General features: G+C 36.8%; 1 protein-coding gene across 1 annotated transcript in view; it reads right to left on the reverse strand.

Moving 5' to 3' along the window:
- Nucleotides 1–19,788, reverse strand: part of L (zinc finger protein Lobe) — a 135,786-nt gene extending 115,998 nt beyond the window's left edge. Inside the window, exon 1 of the mRNA XM_033330622.2 lies at nt 19,227–19,788. Coding sequence (XP_033186513.2) covers nt 19,227–19,266 — 40 coding nt within the window. The 5' untranslated portion in view covers nt 19,267–19,788. The remainder of the gene's footprint in view (nt 1–19,226) is intronic.
- Between the last annotated feature and the right edge of the window lie 1,807 nt (nt 19,789–21,595).

The following is a 21,595-nucleotide window of genomic DNA, read 5'->3' on the forward strand; positions in this document are numbered from 1 at the left end:
TGATTAATCAGAAAATAAATCCGGCTCTTCTCAATACATTACGAATTCGTTTACACTAACGAGATTAATCCATAATGTATTTTCGAAAATAATGTTCAAAGTACCATCTAATTCCTAGTTCATACGATCAATCAGCACGTGGACCATAATTTGCAAACAATCACGACCACGAATACTCGTGTGCATATTCGCACAGCATTGCCTTTTTCAATTTCTAATTTATGTTTAGAACTGATCCGACTAACAATTGTCAACAGGTTCGATTTTCAAACAAACAAAATTGCTGAAACAGCAATTCAATTTTCCCGCCTGGTATCGTTTAATCTTTCGGAATCTGTAAACGATGATCGCAATCCCAAATACCCAAATGCAAACGCATTGATCGACGTACCGGTTGTAACGAACGTTCTCGTTAAACGCTGAAATCAGTCTACTTTTTCCGCTCGAACATGCAGAAAAAAGAAGAAAAATAAGCAAAAAGAGAGGAAAAATAGAAAAGCGAGAATAAAACAAATCCGCATTCGACACCTTGGAAAACAGTGGCAATCGGTCGGAGTGGCAAGTTCATCCTGTGAAAAGCTGGTTTGGGGGCGCGGAGAGAGAGTTTGAATGAGACCAATGTGAAAGAGGTAGAGGGCGGATGCAAAATAACAAACGACCTGTTGGCCACGTGGACAGGGGTGTAATTTTTTAAGTTTAATTTTGTGGTCCCACGTGACAAACGGATGGCTCTACTATACGGCAGCCCACGTCAGTACGGTGCGTGGGTATATTTCATGTTGAAAACACGGCTCGTCGTTTCGTGTTTGATGATATACAGGCAACGAGCCGTTGCGAGCCAACTTGCTCATCTACCCTATTACGCAACGATGAAATTCGACGACGATCCTTTAGCCTGGCCTCCTGCGCGTTACTGAATGAACGATGGTGATTCTATGTTTCGTCTTAAAATACATTGTGCGCCTGAATTCGCGGTACGTCGAGCGACGTCAGGAAGAACAAGACGAAATTCAGCAATAACGAAATTACGTTGACGGTTTCTTTCTCGAGAAAATCGAATTCTAATACTTGTCTGATATAAGCGTATTTGATCAATTCTCGGATTATTGTGTGTACGGAAATAAGTCGAAAACGAAGAGTACAACTTTCTCGTTTGAAATCCCGTTCTTGAGAAGATCGAGTGCTCGCTCTGCGATGATAATTGTCCATTAGCTTAGACAAAGATTAAACCAATGGAAAACCAAAGTAAACGCGGATAAAGGCAAACACATTACATCCACTCTAAGGAGTGGCGTTGTAGGCTACGATAGCTCTCAATAATACTACAAATGTCTCAAACAACAACAGTTACCTACTTAGAAATCCACTTAGACTCTCGACTAACGTGGAAACAACACGTACGCGGCAAGATCGACCAGATTAGAAATCGGAAGGAAGAATATGTATTGGCTTATCAGAGCAAACGTGGAAAATTAAGTACAGATAACCAACTTCTCGTCTACGGAACAATCGTCAAACTAATTTGGACGTACGATATCGATCCGCGGAACACGGCTGCTGAGAGCCACATCGCTAAATTAGGAGCTTTACGATCTATCATGTCCAGGATCATAGTAAACGCAACGCGGTATGTGTGACATGACGAACCCAGTAAAGATCTGAAGATCAGTTCAGTGGCTGAGGAAATTATACGCTTGTGTAGCTAGTCTATAGTGTTGAACTATTTACCATTAGAAGGTAATACTACATATGAAAGAGTGAACCAAAAAACTAATGGCACCCTCGGTCAATTAAGTTGCGCGAAGGCCACAAACAATGTATAACCAGTTAGATGTCTCCGACGAGTATACTCGTCACGAAGAAATGGCGATATTTTTAAAATATATTTTATATCAATATCAATTAAAATATATTTAAAAAACATAGAACAGTCTTTTCATTACAACTTATTTCTATGTTATAACAGCCACATATACTCTGTACTTGACGAGTATACTCGTCGTCGCTTACCTTACGCGACATATTTTAGGAATACACTTTTTAATGAGATCGCAACAGCTAACTGGATAAACAAAATTGTAAATCCACTGAATGGAACTCCATATGACAATCGGAAACCATTGTCTCGCTAATTCGTAATTCGTGTCGCTGATAGCCTCAACAGCTTATGCGACGTTAATTAATAAATAAATTTTAAAAAAGGGAGAAAAGAATAGATTAGACAATGGTCGTAACAACCTAGCCGAGAGACTCTGCACAAACAACCTACCTAAAAGACTGCACAGAAGGCAGCCTAACGAACCACGATAATAAAACAACACTCTTGATCGCAAATCTACTACACTTAAGACTGTTGTATGTGCAGACGATCTGTAACGAGAAAGCACGTACGCGTAATATTTACGATGAACCGCTAAATATATTTGCCGAATCTCCTAACAGGACAAATTATAAAGTTCACTGAGGTAAAAGAAAAGAAGGAAAATATTCTGCATTAAACGCGTTCAAATTCGACTTTCTTGAAAAAGAGGCTTCGAACGAAAAAATTGTATCCTACGTTTTCGGCTCATTCTCGCGCGTAGAATAACCTGCTGCCAACTTTCCATTCCTATTTAATCGAGAATTAATCAAGCGCGCGTATGCTTGACGAGTTACCAAATTTCTCGAACGCGAAGTCTGCAACGCGATTTCATTATTCTTGATTCTCATCTCATTTTGGGTCTCAGAGTCCCTCTGATCGTCGCTGTAACCGCGAATTTACACCGACCGTGGCATATTCTAGCCACTATCAATCAAAACCTAGTCTCTTGAAACACGACGAAGAACAGCACCGGGGTAAGAAGAAGCTCTACCTTCTTTTTAACACGCGATAATCGCGAAACTTTGATGAAGAGAGTTCCAGCGAGAGTCTTACGGCTTTCGGCGAAGCTTGTACGTCGAGGAAAGAAAGCTTGTACGTCCATCGACTTTATTGGAAAGAGCCACGGGAGAAGGAGAACATCTTCCTCTATGGATGGAGCATTAGCTTGGAGACGTGAAACAACGAAGAGCAGCAAGGGATGGAAGATACTAGGTCTTAAATATTCTACAAGACATCAAGCCAAGGCAGCACACTATGTCGAGCACCCTTGGATTGAACCTTTGCACCCTCCGCCCTGTCAGCTGTCAAGCTGCTTCTGTCGAGCAGCTCTCGCGTTTCATGCCACCTAGGATACCACGAGAGTTAATGCTTCATCCATCATCGAGGACTCCTACTAGCAACGACTTTTCCATCGGCTCTCTCAACCTTGTCTCCCTAATTGCTCCTACAAACTTCTACCTCTCATCCTCTGTTACTGCGCTTAAAGGCTTGCATCAGTTATTCGTAGGAATCTCGCGGTTCGTTCTTCCTGCAATTGTTTAACCCCTTCGGTTGAAGAAACAGCACACAGAGCGTTCGCGCTATTACTAGCGAGCGTTTTCCTCGTAAACGATGAATAATGCGAGGAAAAAGCGAAAGAGGAAGAAGATGAACAGTTCGAAGTATTCGCGATAATATTTTCGCGCAAGGGCAAAAATGCAGGTACGCTTCGCAGTTGTATTATTCTTTTAAATGGGAACTTACTTGTTTTTATCGTAAAACCCATCGTAAAACCAGCCATTTCATACTCGGCAACCTAATAGAATCCAAAAAATTGGAAGATCAAGTAAAATAAGTTTCAGGTGAAAAAATTCGAAATATTCATGAAACTACCCCTTTCGTATGCAACCCGGTAGACTGCAATCGTCGTAACTAGCTGCGAAAATCAAATAAGAAAATTCAAAACCCTCGTAAAACCACCCATTTCATACGCGTGAAGCTAACAGAATCCAAAAAATTGGAAGATCAAGTAAAATACGTTTCAGGTGAAAAAATTCGAAATATTCATGAAACTACCCCTTTCGTATGCAACCCGGTAGACTGCAATCGTCGTAACTAGCTACGAAAATCAAATAAGAAAATTCGAAACGGTCGTAAAGCCACTCCTTTCATGCGCACCAACCTAATAAAACTGGAAAGATCGACGAAGCAAGTAAAATATAGCGCTGATAAACCAGTTAGCTGCAAGTTTCACGCTGACTTCGGTCACGAATGTATCCGCACATCCGCGTTATCGAAAACAGCAACGTACTCGCAGGTTAAGCCGCAATATGCAGTTACCCTCGTACGAGACATCTACGTGGGTCATAATAATACATCCGTTTAACGTTAGACAGGGCCAACAATCTCGAAGGTAAAGAGGGGTTGAGATTGCGCGAGCTGTATTTTCCAGAGCTTAGATCGGAGAACGTCTTTGTCCTCCGGAAACGGTCTGCCTCCCAAACCGGATACCGATGCTACGTGTCTTCTTACCTATCTTCTTACGTGCTCATATCCGTAACGCACACGTGGTTCAAAGCCAATCCCCTTTACCTTTACGATTATTGCCCGGACCAAGCTGTTTTACCTCGCAATTGTTTACTATATTTACGACGAATCAAATTTGAAAAGGAGATACGTATACGAGGAAGGCGAATGAACGAAACTAGATGTGTGGAAATTTAATAGTGGAAATTTTATTAGATAGAAAGCAGGAGAGCAGAGGAGTAATGAGAGTAAGGATGTTGTTGGTTGAAATTCATCTTTTAGGATTATTTGTGTCATTTGTTCGCGATAAGTAACTTTATCGAAGTAATTTATTTGTTTGTTGAGAAATTGGTCGTTACAATTATGTACTCAGATAACGAAATTGAGAAATTCGTACGTAGAATGTAAAACAAATGAACGAAATTATGTATAATAGTCGAGATTCTATTATTATTAAATTAAAATTAATCTGTTATTATAAAAGTAGAGAAGCGATGATGTACAAATATTATTCATGAAAATTTACTCTCTGAGATTTAGAATTATTTGTTAATAATTTCTTAATAATAAGTAGCCTTGTGCAGGTAATTCAGTTCTATTTATTGTGAAAAACGAACCGTTTATTAGTTATAAAGGAATGAAATTGAGAAGCGCAAAAAGTGGAGTTGATTAGTTTAGCATCTGGGAAGCTCGTTCGTTTCTTTAAGATGAAGAACATGAATGAGATAGAGAGACAGGAAACTGACTCGTTGACAAAGGAAATTGACAACAACAACTGCTAGTGTATTTCTAGCGTAAAATGGAATAATTATAATACGTGTAACCGTAATCTGAAGGACTGTAACAAATTACACATTATAAAACCCGTATAATACGAATGTAAATAATAGATTTACAATGAGAACACAGAGAAGATAAAAACAATGAAAAGCATCGAATTTGTACTAAATATCGTTCTAACACTTACGTCCGGCAGTGTATGTATATCTCATCAACCAATTGCCACAAATTCCCAATTACCAAACCCAAACCCACCCACGAACCCAATATCTATCCTCCGAACAGCCCAACGAATTAAGCTTGCCTAACCCAAGGCTTAACCGGAAGCTGCAATTTCCCTCTGCCTATATGGTTACCATCTTCGTCCTTGGCACACCCATGGAATATCAAAACACTTTTCTCTTCCCTTTAGTATGCATCTCTGTTACAAATTCGATCTGTCGTAAATATGGTAAACAATTGGGCTGCGAGGTAAAACAGTCGAATCATTGTTACCTGGACGATAATCGTAAAGGTAAAGGAGATTGCACTATCATCCACGTGCGCATGCCGGTATGCGTGTTTCGCTTGATACATAACATAATGGGCACGTAAGAAGACACGTAAGAAGAAGAAATTACGTGCACAGCGACGCAAAGATTTATCGTGGTTGTTCTCAAAGTTTGTAGATAATATTTTGTAGATATTTTGACATACAGCGTGTGGAAAGATGTAGACGTAAAATACGTAGTTATTTAGACGTGAAGATAGCGAGGAACACTCGAGTAATTGAATTTCACAATTAACCTGTTTGAAAAGCGTACACGTAAAATGTGTCGAGAAAAAGTAAGAGATGACGAGTATAGCCGTTGTAACACAAAATATTGCCGCTTTTTCGCGACGAGTATACTCGTCAGAAACAGCTCACTGGTTAAGGGAAACACGCTAGTGCTTTTGATGAATATGCGAAAATTACGTTTTTATTTTTTCATACGATAGAGAGTTCTAATTTTATGTAAGAGAAAAAGGGATTTAAAATAGTTATAAGGATAGCTGAACGAAATGGAAGTTCTCTCGACGTAAAAATGATAAGAAACATCCAAAAGTTGAAGGAATTTTTGTATTCGCTGAATACAACACGATGTAGCCAGAGTATGGGAAATTGTGTTCGAGTTAATATCAAAGAAACGTATTATTATAAGCCGATCTATATGCACGAGGATGATAACTGCATATTGAGACTAAACCCTCCTGTAACAAGAATCTTGAGCAGAGATATTTTAGGACGCGATATACATGTAATATGCAAGGATGTTTCTTTCCTGTGCTTCGAATGTAAAATCTTGAGTTACGAGGATCCGGTTATTCTTAAGTTTTTCTACTTATCTTCTTCTCTATCTTTATTATTATCTACTTCGCTATCTTCGTATTTTCTTCTTTTCTCTTTTCTTGCTTATATTATGCAACACAATAAGCAAACTACGGATGTCCATAGAAGTTTATTTTTTTTTTTTTAGAAACATAACTAAAGAAGCTTAACCCACATAGAAGTCCGTTTCGTCTATTAAATATTGAAACAATAACTTTACTTTCGATATTATTTTGCGTTATTTTCATATAAAATTTTCCATTTTGCATAAAATACTATTTTATGGAATACATCCTTTATATTTCCATGCCTTTAAATTTCCCATAAAATGTACAGATGTATCGCAGTCTACGTATAAAATATCAATATAACGGGCAGAATTATTTTTTCTTTTTTATTCTTTTTTTTTTTTTTTTTTTGCAAATTACGAAGGATTACTGCGTTACACGTTTTGGTTTCGAGCAATTAAATAACATATTCGCTATAGACAAATCCATCAACGTCCAGAGCAATTTAAACCTCCCAAAACCACGCGTTCTCCATCGATACGTTTCGACTGTAACCCTCCAAACTGTACCTCACCCCTTTCGTTCCACCCTTGCTATGTTACGTATTACGATGTTATAGTATTGCCCAATAGATCGAGGTTATAAAACCAGGCAAGCGTCAAAATTTCCATGTCTCGAAACCTCTAGACGAATGAATAGAAATCTGAGAAGATAACATCTGAAATTTCAGTCAGGGCCAGATGAAGTAGGAATACGTGTTTGCTATGCGTGAGTCCTTGATTTCAATTTTTTTGCCTTCAAATTTCTAATTTAAAATTCAAGTATCTAATTCGAACACCTAAATTCAAATTTGTGGTTCAAGTTTCTAATTAATAAAGAAAGAATAAATCTCTATTTATAATAAATAGTCAACGAGCTGTATTTAATTTTCCTTCTCTAGAAACTTTCGTTTCCTTATAATGTTTAAAGCCTGCTCCTCGATAACGAACCCTTCGCTAAACAAATCCTCTATTTACAATAAATAAAAATAAAATCTCTATTTATAATAAATAGTCATCGCGCTGTATTTAATTTTCCTTCTCTAGAAACTTTCGTTTCCTTATAATGTTTAAAACCTGCTCCTCGATAAGGAACCCTTCGCTAAACAAATCCTCGTAACTTTTCTCTAACGTCCTCCTCTGTCTCATGCTTTATCTATTATCTACAGTGTGAGAATAAAAATCCACAACAAGGGAAACTATCAAATATTCGAGATTTATAATACAAATATTGAAATACGTAGCAAGCATAGTCCAAAGAACTAGATCGCCTTACGCAACTATCCTCTAACGTTCTCTTCTTTTAACATTCTCAACTTTCTCCCCTTTTCTTTACTGATAATAAAAAGAAATCCAAGCGTACTATAGCATAACACAGGAAAAATAGCGCAGCATAAAATTACCAAAAAATGTGAAAATCCCGGATGATATTACACGACTGTCTCTAACATCTTCCTGCTTCATCTTCTCCTTATCGAAATCCAACTTAAGTAGCGCAGTGTACAGATTAATTCAAACATAAGGGTCATAATGAAAATCCGGGGAACCCTAACCGCCATTCCCCTTCCAACCCATCTTCCTCCTTTTCCCATCGATCAAAATAGCAAATAAAATCTAAGACGTATTATAAAACGTATTATAAAATACATCTTGCAGAGTAAAGTTTGGACGAAGAACAGTAAGGAAGAAGGTGCAAGGTCTGACGATTACCCTCTGCTGGTTACGATAATCTGGCTAACGATATCTCGTGGGGATCACGGGGTCGCGTCGAGACGTCGGTCCCGGTGGCTGCAGGCGGGGACGGTTACGAAGCCAGCAGGGTTTCCCAGTCATTAATCGATATGCCGTGAATAAAGGAGAGACCGTCCTGCGGGTTATCCGGAGCGACTGCTATCTCTGCTCCCCGGTTGCAGCCCGCCGTACGTCTTGGACTCGTGACAGCCAGCCAGACAGCCGAGAGAGCAGCCATTGGGAAAGGCTCTGCTCTGCTCTGCTCTGCTCTGCTCTGCTCTGATCTGCTCTGCTCTGCTCTGCTCTGCTCTGCTCTGCTCTGCTCTGCTCTGCTCTGCTCTGCTCTGCTCTGCTCTGCTCTGCTCTGCTCTGCTCTGCTGTGGTCTGGTCTGCTCTGATCTGCTTTGCTCTGCTCTTGCTCTGGCGTGCTGTGCCGTAGATGGCTGACTGGGTGGCTGGTACAAGGGAAGTCGAGCTAATTCCCGAGGGAACCTAACCCCGGCCAGCTCTGACGCGGGCTCAGACTCCCTCGGGAGCAGCGCATCCACCGACGAACACCCTCTGGCTCCGACACGCTACCTGGAGCAGCCGGGATATTGCGGGATAACTTTGGCCCCACCGTTGCCTACAGTCAGCCATGCTAAAACACTTATCCTTCTTGTCGTTCTTCCTCTTCGCCTGCTTTGTTTTGTCTTTGTCCTTGTGGCGGATAGCCTTTCCGATTATTGATCGACTCGGAATAATTATAATTATAATTGGTTTGGTTGTTAGATGGAACAAGCAAGGTACCGTAGAATAATCGCACACGCGTAACACACGATATGCTAAAGCATATAGAACTGATCGATTTAGAATTATAACTATAATTAGTTTGGAAAGTTATATAGAGCAATCGTGGCTACTGTGGTCTTGGTATTAAGTGTTCTTGCTATTGCAGGTTGTTACGGTGTTTCTTCTCTTTTTCTTCTAGATTAAAAAGCACACTTTTTGCACTTTTTGCGCGATTCCGTTAAAGACACAAAGAACGCACACTATACGCAGAAATATAGGAAATTGATCGGCATGAAATTATAATTGCTATGAGCAACGATGTAGGACACTTGAGATATTCCGGAATAACATTAACGTCGAGGTTTCCTGTTATGGGGAAATTAAGTTGTATACATTTCCCCTCTTCTTCTTCATCTGATCGTAGATTAAGAATCATTGATCGACTGGGAATTGTAATTGTTCTGGAAAGTTATACGGGATACGACTCGAGATATTGCACAATGATTTTAACGTTAAGGTTCCTCGTCGCTAAACCTGTGTCATGAAATCCTTCCGAGAAGAATCACTTCGGATGACTAATGAACTATTATTACAATTATTCTTGAAGTATTACAAGACCAACGTTGACCTACGAGTATATTCTACTTAACTATAAAACTCAGCCTTTTATTTAAAAACAAAAACTTCTGTCAGATCATGGAACAATCTCCACCTTACTAATTACAATATCAATAATAAAAACAACTGTGATATTTTTGTAAAGAAGGCACGATGTACTAAAATTCGGTTTAAATCGAAACAAATACATCTACCGCTTAATCGAACGCCAACTCATCAAAGCGTACGTAAAACAGTTAATCAGCGTCCAACTAAAACCAGTACTCGTGGAATAGCATTTTTCAAAACTGCACGATGGTCATGATCCTCTTGAAATGTATAGAACGCAAGAGAAAATATTGCGACAGTTCGCAAACTAGCAACAACTTGTTTCCAACAAACCCGGCGCACCTTTCTCCACCCGTGCACGCAATTGCAGCTAGCGCAAAGGAAGATATAAAAGTATCAGAAGGAAGAAGAGTATAAAGTGGGCGGGCGTTTGAGAGACGCGGCAAAGAGTGTTATAAAAGCGGCGACCGGCATGCGGAAGCATCGGTCGGCAGAAGGAGAAGTGACATCGTGGAAGACATGCCCGGGACACGCGGTATTCCTTTGAGGCAAGGCCACGCAAGGCGTTCACGTCCGACGACTGACTTGTGGCCCTCCCTTTTGCGGCGAATTGTGCGTCGCGTGCTCGAGGAATTACACACGCGGCATATACACGCGGTCTAAGCTCGTTTCTGCACACGTTCCGTGCACAAGTTGCGTTCCTCCTTTAACTTTGCCGCTGATTTCGTCCTCGCGATGGAAAGGTCACCCAAAGGCATCGGCCGTGCCATCATTCGATCGTCTCGTCTAACAACGTGTGTACACTCGCGTTCAGGAATATTGGCACAGCGAAATCTAATTAACATAGAAGAATCTACCTTATGCGAACATTGTCATCGGTTTTCTTCTCCTACGACACATTTCTGTTTTTATTCATTCGGCTTCCATTTCGTCGAGAATTTTCCTTTTAAAGTTAAAGCTGCTGATCTGTGGTCTCAGAGTTTCGTTGCTTCAATGATATTTGGAAAAGAGACGCGCGAATAATCGATCATATTAAACCAGGGATAGTTTGTGCTACCAATTTCTTGTGTATATCTAAATGTAGAAGAAAGAAAATATGGAATAATACTTGTTCATTTAAAGCTCTGTTTCCGAAAAATTAAATTTGAAAGTTTATCGTGCGCGTGTAACGAAAAAGTAAAAGTCGCGATACTCGATTTTCTTGTGCCCTGCAAGATAGAGTAACTGCCCTCGTTTAATAGAAAATTGCATAGAAAAATCTTGATAGATATATCCATTTAATAATCTCTCTCTATTTCATTTTAATTAATTAATTAAATAATTAATCTAGTGATCGTACAGAGTGGAATATGTTGCTAATCTTAAAAGATATTTAATAGGAAATTCCAAATACAGATTCTGGCAGCCCGGAATAAGATGAGCTGAGCGAAGGGACACGTCGTGGAAAATTCTGTGTCACGTAATGAAAAATTCCAAATAAAAACTCCGACAGTAGAGTTTCCTTTTTTCTCTTTCTTTTCTTTCTTTTTTTTTTTTTTTTTTTTTTGACACCACGGAATAGAATAACTACCCTTAAGAGATATTTAATGGAATAGAGAGGCTGGACGCAATGGTAGAATGTAAATTTCCAGCTTACCCTTTTAATCCCTTTAATCGTGGCTGGTCTAAAACTTAATCCGCTATTAGTTTTTGCAGTGACAGCCCTAATTCCGGCCCCGTGGTTATAGTGATTATAATGCAACTTCTAAATAGGATTAAGTTATCGGCTTTTCGGTGAATTATTGTATATAAAGTATACGTTTCCGTGACATGGTAAACGTAACCACTATTCTGCACGATGGATATGGTAATTAAATGACTATCTATGTGATGATTATAATGCTATTTAATTGTCCATCGATAGTGGACTCGAGTGTGCAACATACACTTGGTCCCTCAGACCTTTAGTATGAGAGATGTTTAATTAAGAGATTAATCTTGCTAAGTTCTTCGAATCATTTTCCACAGAATCGTACTTTTCTCTCTCGACAAGGAATGCCGCGACAATGACAGAGATAAGGAAAAATTTATTCACTTATTTATTCATTTATTTACTTATCCCTTCGTTTATTTATTCATTTAGATTAACGACTAGAAACTCTTTAGAGTACATAGAAAAAAAAATGCTAAATAATACTAATACAGTAAATACATTCCGCCTAAAATTAACGTTTGAACAAAAAAAGTTAAAAAATCTGCAGAAATCACTGACATTAATAAATATACGATTGAAGCAGTTAAACTGACCATAAAGAGTACCGTAGTAGATAGACGTGTCTTTTAAAACTGGTCAAGACGTGATTAAAGATTGTTATTGATATGCACGTACATGCTGCATTCCAATTTTATGCGAAAGATTCTTTTAGTATCTAAAGACATTTTTTTTTTTTAGTTAAAACGACATTGAGATGGAGATGGAAAAATTTCGGGAATCATGAAAGGTTTAAACTAGGAAATTAATTAAACCTAACACCGATCTTCAATTTTCAGAGACCGGTTTATTCCTTTAGATTTATTTGAATTATTACATTAATGAGAATCAACACTCTTCGAGGGTGGAACGATGATTTTTATTTCGATGGCTCGATACATGCCAAGATAATCTAGTTCCTCTACATCGAAAATCGTCATTTAAAGTGATAACTTAACCATTAGAATTTTTATTCGAATTTTCCTATTAAATGTTTGTTAAACAGGAGTATTTACTCTTTGTGTGGAAAGATAGAAAAGTTTGTTTATCAGAATTTTTATTTGAAATTTTCAATGAAATATGCCTTGAGAAGAGAACGAAATCACCGAAATTATCGAGATATCTTAAATCTTGTTTATGAGATTACGTACTTATTCGATGACTGGAAAGCTTAAAAGATACGTTTTCGAATATGTTTCATGAAAATTCGAAAGATTGACGAAACCAAAGTGAAACGCGTTAATAATTGTAATATTGCGTGCGTTAATTAAGAGATTATTATTACGCATTTAGACGCGAGACGCAAATTACAATCACGACCCTGAAGCATAATGCGCTGTGATTCGGGTCGTTGCGTTCTGATTCCCGATCATAATGTTTACGATTATACGATCACAGGCTCGCGAATATTCCTATGTAATGGCGAATATTAATGGAGAATCGTGATTGTAAATTTCACGATGGTTGCATCGTGAAGAATTTCTACTCAACGTTAATACGCGCGATAATCAATTGCGGGCATTCGATGTATCAAATTACATGAAATTCGTATTAAATATTTCTTTCGATGCTTGTCGTTTAACGAAGTTAAATTAACAATTCCCTTTGCTCTGGCTGAAAAACTGTAATTAAAAAATTTAATTATACTCGATAAATCTCATATTTCTTATCCTTTTTCTGCATCAACAAATTTTCTCCAATAACTTTTATTCCAAAGACTTTTAATTATATTGTTTGAATTCTATTTCTCGTAGCTCAAATTTTCGCAAAATTCCCGGAACAAAAATATAATATCGCAACAATTAACCCTGTCGTAGAATGTTTCTTGAATTGTATAACAGAAATTTTTTCGTAAATTATTAAAATACATCGTTTCTTACATTTTTATAAGCGACGATATAATTTACTACGATAAGGAGCAGTCTGACTGAAAATAAACAAACAATACAGATGATAACAATAAATTAATGAATAAAATTTTGAAGCACAGTTGAGAAACGGTTAGAATATTTTCTCATGGTAGTTCGAGTTTCCTAAATCGTAATACTTTATCGTAATGACTGCTCGATTTCTTCGCATCTCACGAACTTATAGAATTTACGTAGAAAAGAAGAATAGCAACGAAAAAAAAAAATATTGAGCAAATTGCTAAAGTACGTTTTCTTAACCTCAATGTGAATTCAATAAAATTCGATGATCTAGATCGACCAAGGAGAAATTACAAATGAATGAGACGTTCGGTTAACTATGACGACTTTAACATCAAGATAATCGACGATTCAAGGATCGTCGACAACTCGGTTACAGCCAGGATACGATTGAAAACTTTCACGAAACAGTTGATAAAATCAACTGTTGATTAAATCGTACGAAATTTCGTGAATTTCGAAGGGACGACAAGCACAGATGGGTCAACTATTCATCGTTAGATGATTATTTGCTGGACAAGTGACGAGCATAAGTAGCCCAAAAGCCGACAGCGTAAACAGATGGGCCTCCATTAACGCAATTACATATGGTTCCAATGCACCTACGGATCGCCCATGTTATGATGGGCATTGGAATCCATTAATACAGCTTCGGTTGCGCCCAGGTTCATTATCGTGCATTAATTAGCAACACCCTATATCACCGATGCTCGCAATGCTATCGGCCAGGCTTGCTATTTCGTGGCTAACCGCGTGTTCGTAATGTTCCACCACGATCGCAGTGGTGGTGGTACCCCTGGCTAATCCGATAGGACGACATCGAATTGCTTTTGCCGGAAACCGGCGATTTCTATCCCCCCCCTCCCTTCCCCTCCCTCCCCTTCCATGCTCTCAGCTCTTCTCGATATTACTTAATCAAACATTTCGAATTTTTACCAGTTTTAAGAATATAGATTAAGATATGTATATATAGCTAGGTTAAATAGAGACTTCTTACATAGAGACTTTTTTTGTATAGGGATTTTTACGTAGATCTTATTCGATAAGGAAATTTTTATCTTCGATACATCTTTTGAGACTGAGATGGTCGGGATGAGCGTTGCATTGGATAGGGAAATGTTTATCGTCTGTCTATTTGAAATTGAGATTTTTGAAATAGAGCTTTCATTCGATAAGGAAATTTTTATATGTTTTATTGATGATTTTATGCTCAACGAGGAAATTTTTATTTTCAATATATTTGAGTCAGATATTTGTGAAACGAAGGTTTCATTCGATAAGGAAATATTTGTATTTGATAGATTTTTGGGATTGAGATTTTTGAAATAGATATTCCTGAGATTCAGAATTTTTGGACAGGTTTTATGTTCGATAGGGAAATTTTTGTATCTGACATATTTTTGAGATTGAGATTTTTCGGATAGGTTTCATGTTCAGGGGAAAATTTTTATTTTCGGTATATTTGAGATAGGGATTTCTGCAACAGAGGTTTTATTTGATAGGGAAATTTTTTTCGATATCTTGTTAGTATAGAGATTTGAGAATAAATTTCGCGCCATCGAAAATTTTCATTTCTCGTATATTTGAGATAGAGATATGTGGAATACATTTCAAACCTATCGTCGACATTCCTGCTATACATTGCCAGTTAATTTTAAGGCTAATGACTCTTGATAATTTCGCCGTATCACTGATGCTGAACAAAGTTTCACGAGAGTGTTTCGCGTGGAAAGTTGAACAAGTTGGAAAAGTAGTTGAGGGAATACGAGACGCGTATAATACAAGAATACTTGAAAGAAAAACGATGGTAATGCGTGTGTTTGTACCGCAGAGATACGGTGTAAGAAAATGTAAAAGAGTGTAGAAAATTCGACTAGTATGATTATAAAGAAATTATAAGTACCACGAGACTATACCGTTGGCTTGCACTACTTATTTCAGCTGTACCTTGACCTATACTACTGAATGGTATTTTTACTCCGAATCGATGTTTCAGTTTATCTAAAATTCATCTGAAATTTATACAATACACTCGTATTATTCTAAAGCCTTCTCCTTATTCCTTTACTTCCTCGCATTTATTCAAAAAGCTGTCGTTAAACAAAATAATCGGACAAATTATGAAATTTGTGAAATTTGCAAAATTTACTCGTAAAGATGCATCTGTGCGAGATCTGTGTGCATTTGTTAGAAAATTGACAACTTGTAACTTGCAAACTTCAGTTAATGATATTTAAATGTACAAGACGACTTTGAATAGCGGTACTGTTCTCCAAGTGGCTGTCTCGGTCCGCCTGTTTCTACTTACAAGCACGAGAAAGTGAAAACAGACTACGATAAACTACTTTGCCTGCGATCGTGGCTTAATTAATTATCATAAGCTGCACCAAACACAATCGTTTCAGAATTTTCAACTACTAACTACTTCATATATTCCAAAATACTATTCCAGACAAATAACATCAGAAATAATTGTTTTGCAATCGTGCTTGAATTACAGAGAACCGAATATAACAATATTTCACAAAAGAACAAAGGTTATAGCATTAAGGCAAAATTATACTATTTCCGATCCTTTCGATTACATTATAGCACACAAAGAAAGATTTCAATCGTTCCGCTAACTGAAGAACAATCTACAACGAATTCATTACGTATTCCACTTTTTCACGAATCTAGAAAACAAACCTAAACCCACTGAATACGGAACCTTCGCATGGAAATGAACTGCATCTCCAAAATCCTACGTCTCTCAGCGCTAATCACCGAACAGTACCGCGCGATATCACCTAGCCATGCTCTAGAAATGCCACGACATCGAAGAAACCGAACACCTTGGAAACTTTCTACACACCAGGCTAACTCGTTCAAAGAAAATCAACCCACGTAGAGGGCAAGGAAAACGAGCATGAGTAAAGCCCAGAAATAGAGTGAAACAGATAAAACGAGAGCCAGACGGAGATAGAAAGACGAGGAAAATAAAATGTGGAAAGGACGATGCGCCAAAGGGAGTAACTGAGATAGAAATATGGAGGAAATAGGGAGGCCGAGAGAGAGGGTGGAAGCAGTGCGACCAGAATTGGATAGGATAGGAGAACTGGTGATTACAGAGGCCGGGAATTCCACAGGGAGAGGCAGCAGTCCCGCGGGTTTCCACCTAATTCCATCCTGGCTGACTACTGACTCTGTCTCCCTCTCCCATCTCCCTTTCTCCTCTTCTATCTCTCTTTCTCTACTCTAGATAGCTCACTTCGCGTGTCTCCATCGCTATTTCCCTCACTGACAACGTTCCAAACCTCTCCTTTCATCATTCGCCATATCCAACCCCTCTCCATTCCATCCTGTTACGTTCGTTTTCCCTTGGTTTTCTCTCTCTCTCTCTTAGCCTGTTATCCATAGTTGCCTCTCTGTCAGTCGAAACGGCTGACCGGTCACTCTGTTCCTGTCGTTATCCCGATTACCCGGGAACACATACGCCCTGATCATTCTGGGTGAGAGCAAGCTGTTCGTACGATCTTCCTCCATTCGGAAGAAAACCTTGCCACCTTCTCCTTCATTCATCCAACAGGCAGATCCTTCTGTCTTTTTCGTCTTCTCCTCTTTCTTGTCTTATGGTTCTGCTTACGGACGAACACCTGTGCGCTCGGCTGATCGCTCGCCGAGTGCAGTTTAAATTTAAGGGAATTGACGATAGAGGTTCCGGAGGGGATAACGGGTGTCGGAGACTTTTGGGAATTTTTCAGTGTGACTCTTCTGTTTTACTTGTAAACGCTTATCAGTCTTCGTTCTTCCTTTTCTAGGTTTATGGATTTTCTTCGTTCCTTTTGTGGGTTCAAAGGTTTTCCTTCTTCCAATGCAGTGGCCTCTGATGCAGCGGGACTTGTGGTATGGTGAACGAACATTGCGAAGAACAGGTGTTATGGATGAAGTTATAACGTTGTTATAGGTATATAGAATGAAGCGGAGATAACCTGATTATCTTATTTTGTCCTCATTAGTATGGTAGAGTAGATATGGACCGACGATGCGTATCTATTACTTTCTTTCTAAATTGATTATATATTTTTTAATTTAGAATTCTTATAAAATTTCCTAGCTTGATTTACGATCACTATATAATTTCTTGCACATCTGTATATCTTCTTGGAATCCTAGATATTCCTAGATACGTCTCCCATATTCTTATATTATAAAAATTCAAATATACTCTTCGAATGAACTCTGCTAAAATATTTTTAACGTTGTGCCCTGATGCTTGTTTACGTAGGATACTCAAAAGAATCAGACTACCTGCAAAACGAAATCAGAAATATAGAAAGTTGTACTTATACAACTTTTAAATTCAACTTCGAACTCAGATCTATATTCAGTTCCAAATCTCGTACACTTGTGTAATTTGATATAAATCTAAGACTTAAACTGATGCAATTAATCTATAACCATAGTTTCCAGTTAAAAAATTCTGAGCAATATAAAAATTACAATTTGCAGTAATAAGGAAGCGGCTCGAATATTTAAACTATATTTAATGGAAAAGAAAGAAAGGTATAGGTTCCGTAATCAAAAATAAAAAAAACTTCTATTACGAATAGTACTATGAATTCGTAGTATGTTTTAAGAAATGATTTAATTTCGTCTAATTTTGATTTCATTTCTGTTAATTCACTCAGATCATTGACAACTGAAACTATATTCTTCTCGTATCGATTCTTCAAATTCTAATTACAAATTTCAGGCTTCGAATTCCATATTCAATTTCAGATCTTCTACATTAGCCCTTACGACCTCGAGTCAAATTTCCCTCCATAATTCATTCCAACGATTAGCACGCACGCTTTCATACGAAAAGCAATATTTTCCCGAGAAAACCGCTCCTCTGCACGATTTTCCAATTTTTTGTTATCCATGTAAGCTCAAGGCCTCGATAAACACTTGGAGTAATCACGTGTCGCAATAGTATGCCACGGATTCGTAAACATTGCCGAAAGCAAAAGAGAAGAAAAAAAGAAAAAGAAACATCCTCGGGACGAGTCGTGTCGTTTCAATGCTTACACGTTATATTTAACGCGAAGTTTCCAAAAGCTGACTCATGAAATTCCTATATATGTATCTGATAAGTAACAAGAACGGAAAAGATGATAAAATAATTATATGATTTAATGACTCATCCCAATATTTAATATTTGTTCCCCCTTTTTTACGAAACAAGAAAAACTCGTTAAATTGAACGTCTTTCTAATTTAATACACTTGATGTTCGAAGTTTATAAAGATGGTTAGGTTAAGTTTTAGGTACTTTCAGGGACGACAAATAATTATTTAAACAATGGTAGTACTTTCGTTTATTCAAACGTGGTTAGGTAAATTTATCGAAAGCTAACCCTAACCTAATTTACTGATAAATTTCCTAACGTCAACTGAATTAAAATAAAAGAATATTATATTCCTATTTATTATTGCGAAAGAAACATTTTTTAATTTGGCGCTTTCTTAATAAAATAATAAAAAGTATGTTAGCTTGAGATCCATCAAGTGATTTCTCTTTTCAGTGATAAAATGAAGCTATTAGACACATGACTGAGTCAAATAATCAAAATTGAGAAAAGTCAATAAACTATGTAATTATAAGACTGCGAATTTCTATGTATTTATAGGAAATTTAAAAGTGCAAAGATGCACATAATACATATAATATGGAAAAACACATATATCAAATATTCAGAGTATTTATTATGATATTTAGTAGATGATATTTAGTTAGTAATTCTACTTACATTCCGCATCTTTCCATTTTGTGTACATAATAATATAAAAGTCCATAAAAATCAATCTAGTAATTACATATGAAAGTAAAGCACTCACGTTTTAGAGATCGAGGCTTTGCCTGCTTCCTCCTGGACATAGCAGCGTGACACCTCTCGACTAGCAGATCAGTAGTAACGATTCAGTCACATTTCGGAACACTTCTCAGAACTCGATCCATCCGTGCACAAACCTAACCCAAATCAGCCACACTATGTCCAGTCGTTGACAGTTTTATTTGAATCCGTGATCGTAGACAGAAACCGTGATACGAACGACAATTTCGAATAACGAACGACAATCTCGCGTGAATTCGAATGAACGATTACCCGCGCACAGTAACCATGGCGACGGATAGTAACATCTTCGAGAATCGAAAGAAGATCGAGTCGAACAAATGATCGACCAATTTATTTACGATAATTTCCTATATCTTCCATAAGGGACACGAAATAATAAGTTAGAATGATTTATCACTGAGGATATCTGATTATTTTTTGGAAGAATTCGAGTACCGGAAACCACGTGGCCTCGCGTGATGGTATTAAAGAAGATTTCAACGGAACACAACACAAACACAGAACAAACGCGCTCGGAAGACGCGCAACGAATGACACTGTACTTGATACCGCAAAGTCGCTGGTGCAGAGAACCACTGAGATCCTCACTGCACATGCGCACTGTATCTTACTGATAGTGGCCTGCGCAATTCTACCTTTAATGCAGCTGAAATAAATTTATATAGAAAACACAACGCGATATTATTAACGCGTTCATCACTTTCACAGCCCTATATTCGCCGTTGTTTAACGCTCTGAAATATGCTATATGCTATAGATATCAACGAAATTTTATTAAGTATAGCTTGTTCGTATAAAAATGTAAATATTAATTTAAATTATTTGATAAGTAATCTGTATGCTATTAGGATATAACAATTAAAATAGAAGTACATAACACTAGGAGTGGTTCGATTAAACATCATTGATATCTACATCCACTACCTGTCCACTTATTTTCGTCCACGACTGTATGTTAGAAAATTACATACAATGAAAAACAAAAGTATTCGTACAACTGGAATATAAAAGTAAAAAGAGGAATATTTTCTACATTATTAAATATATTTAGATATGTGTAATTATGTATTGTACATTAACACTTGCAGCAGTAAATGGATATAAACAAAAGTTAATTCGTAGATACTATTACACATATATGTGTAATATCAATCTTAAAGGCTTGCATGATATAGAAGCGCGGAATTCGCTAAAAATCTAGTATTATCCATGCCCAATAGATCGCAGGCAATTATTTATCAAAAAGCTCATAAGCTTTTGTAAGTATAAGTACTGTACAAATACTTTCGTTTCAATAATCGAATAATTTAATTAACATTTTCCTGTGTACATTTGTTACTATAAGTACTTAAATATAATAAAGAGATACGTATTCAAATATATTTAATGGGATAGAATATATATTTTTTAATTCTACATTCAAACTGTACAAATACTTTTGTCTTTGACTGTATGCACGTTCGTTATAAAATACATTAATAAAAATAATAATAATATCGTAAAAATCGTAATCGTGAAACTATATGAGCAGATCGTGATTTTTTATGTAAAAATATAAATGTAGAAATAGAGATTCTTTAATGAAATTGAATTTCAACTATTCTTTTCAATATTATCTATAACGCATATTACACATTTTCGTACTTTCTAACCAATTGGTAAAATATAGGTTAGTAGAAGTAAATTTTTTAGAAATGGAAAATTATTAATTATTCAACTATTTAACTATGAAAGTATTGTGTTTCTTTTATAGTTAATAGTCTTTAGATTTAAATGGTTCTCTAGTAAAATATTACATTTACTATATTAGAAAAATAGTTAGGCCCCTATTTTGAATTATAACATTGTTCTTATTAAATAATATATTTATAACGTATAAATCCTAATAAATAACTCCTGTTTCGAATTAATTAAATTATAGATAAGTGAATTTTTAGAAGTATCACACTTCTAGGAAATTAACAACATAAAAATAGTCAAATATTATAATGCAGTATAAACAAAATGAAACTAATACATACATACGCATAACACACTTAGTACTTCCAGAAAATTAACAAAGCAATACTGTGTAAATGTAAAGAAATTTTATGGAACAGATTTGATAATAAACCGAAATAGTATGGAAAAAATATTATAAAATGCTCAATATTTGTGTCATACTACAATTGCTTTATACCTATGCAATTTCGAAAAATTGAAGAAATACATTAAGATGTAGCTATCTGAGATGTTCTTCTATTTTTTTTTTTTTTTTGTTTCCAATTTGTTTGTTGAAGTTTTCCAGGTAATATATATATTTATCTTAATTTATTTTCCAACATGTTAAAATTGTGTTGAACGGAAGAA

This window comes from Bombus vancouverensis, chromosome 12 (genome assembly GCF_051014615.1).
Source record: "Bombus vancouverensis nearcticus chromosome 12, iyBomVanc1_principal, whole genome shotgun sequence".
In the NCBI taxonomy this organism is placed as follows: Eukaryota; Metazoa; Arthropoda; class Insecta; order Hymenoptera; family Apidae; genus Bombus; species Bombus vancouverensis.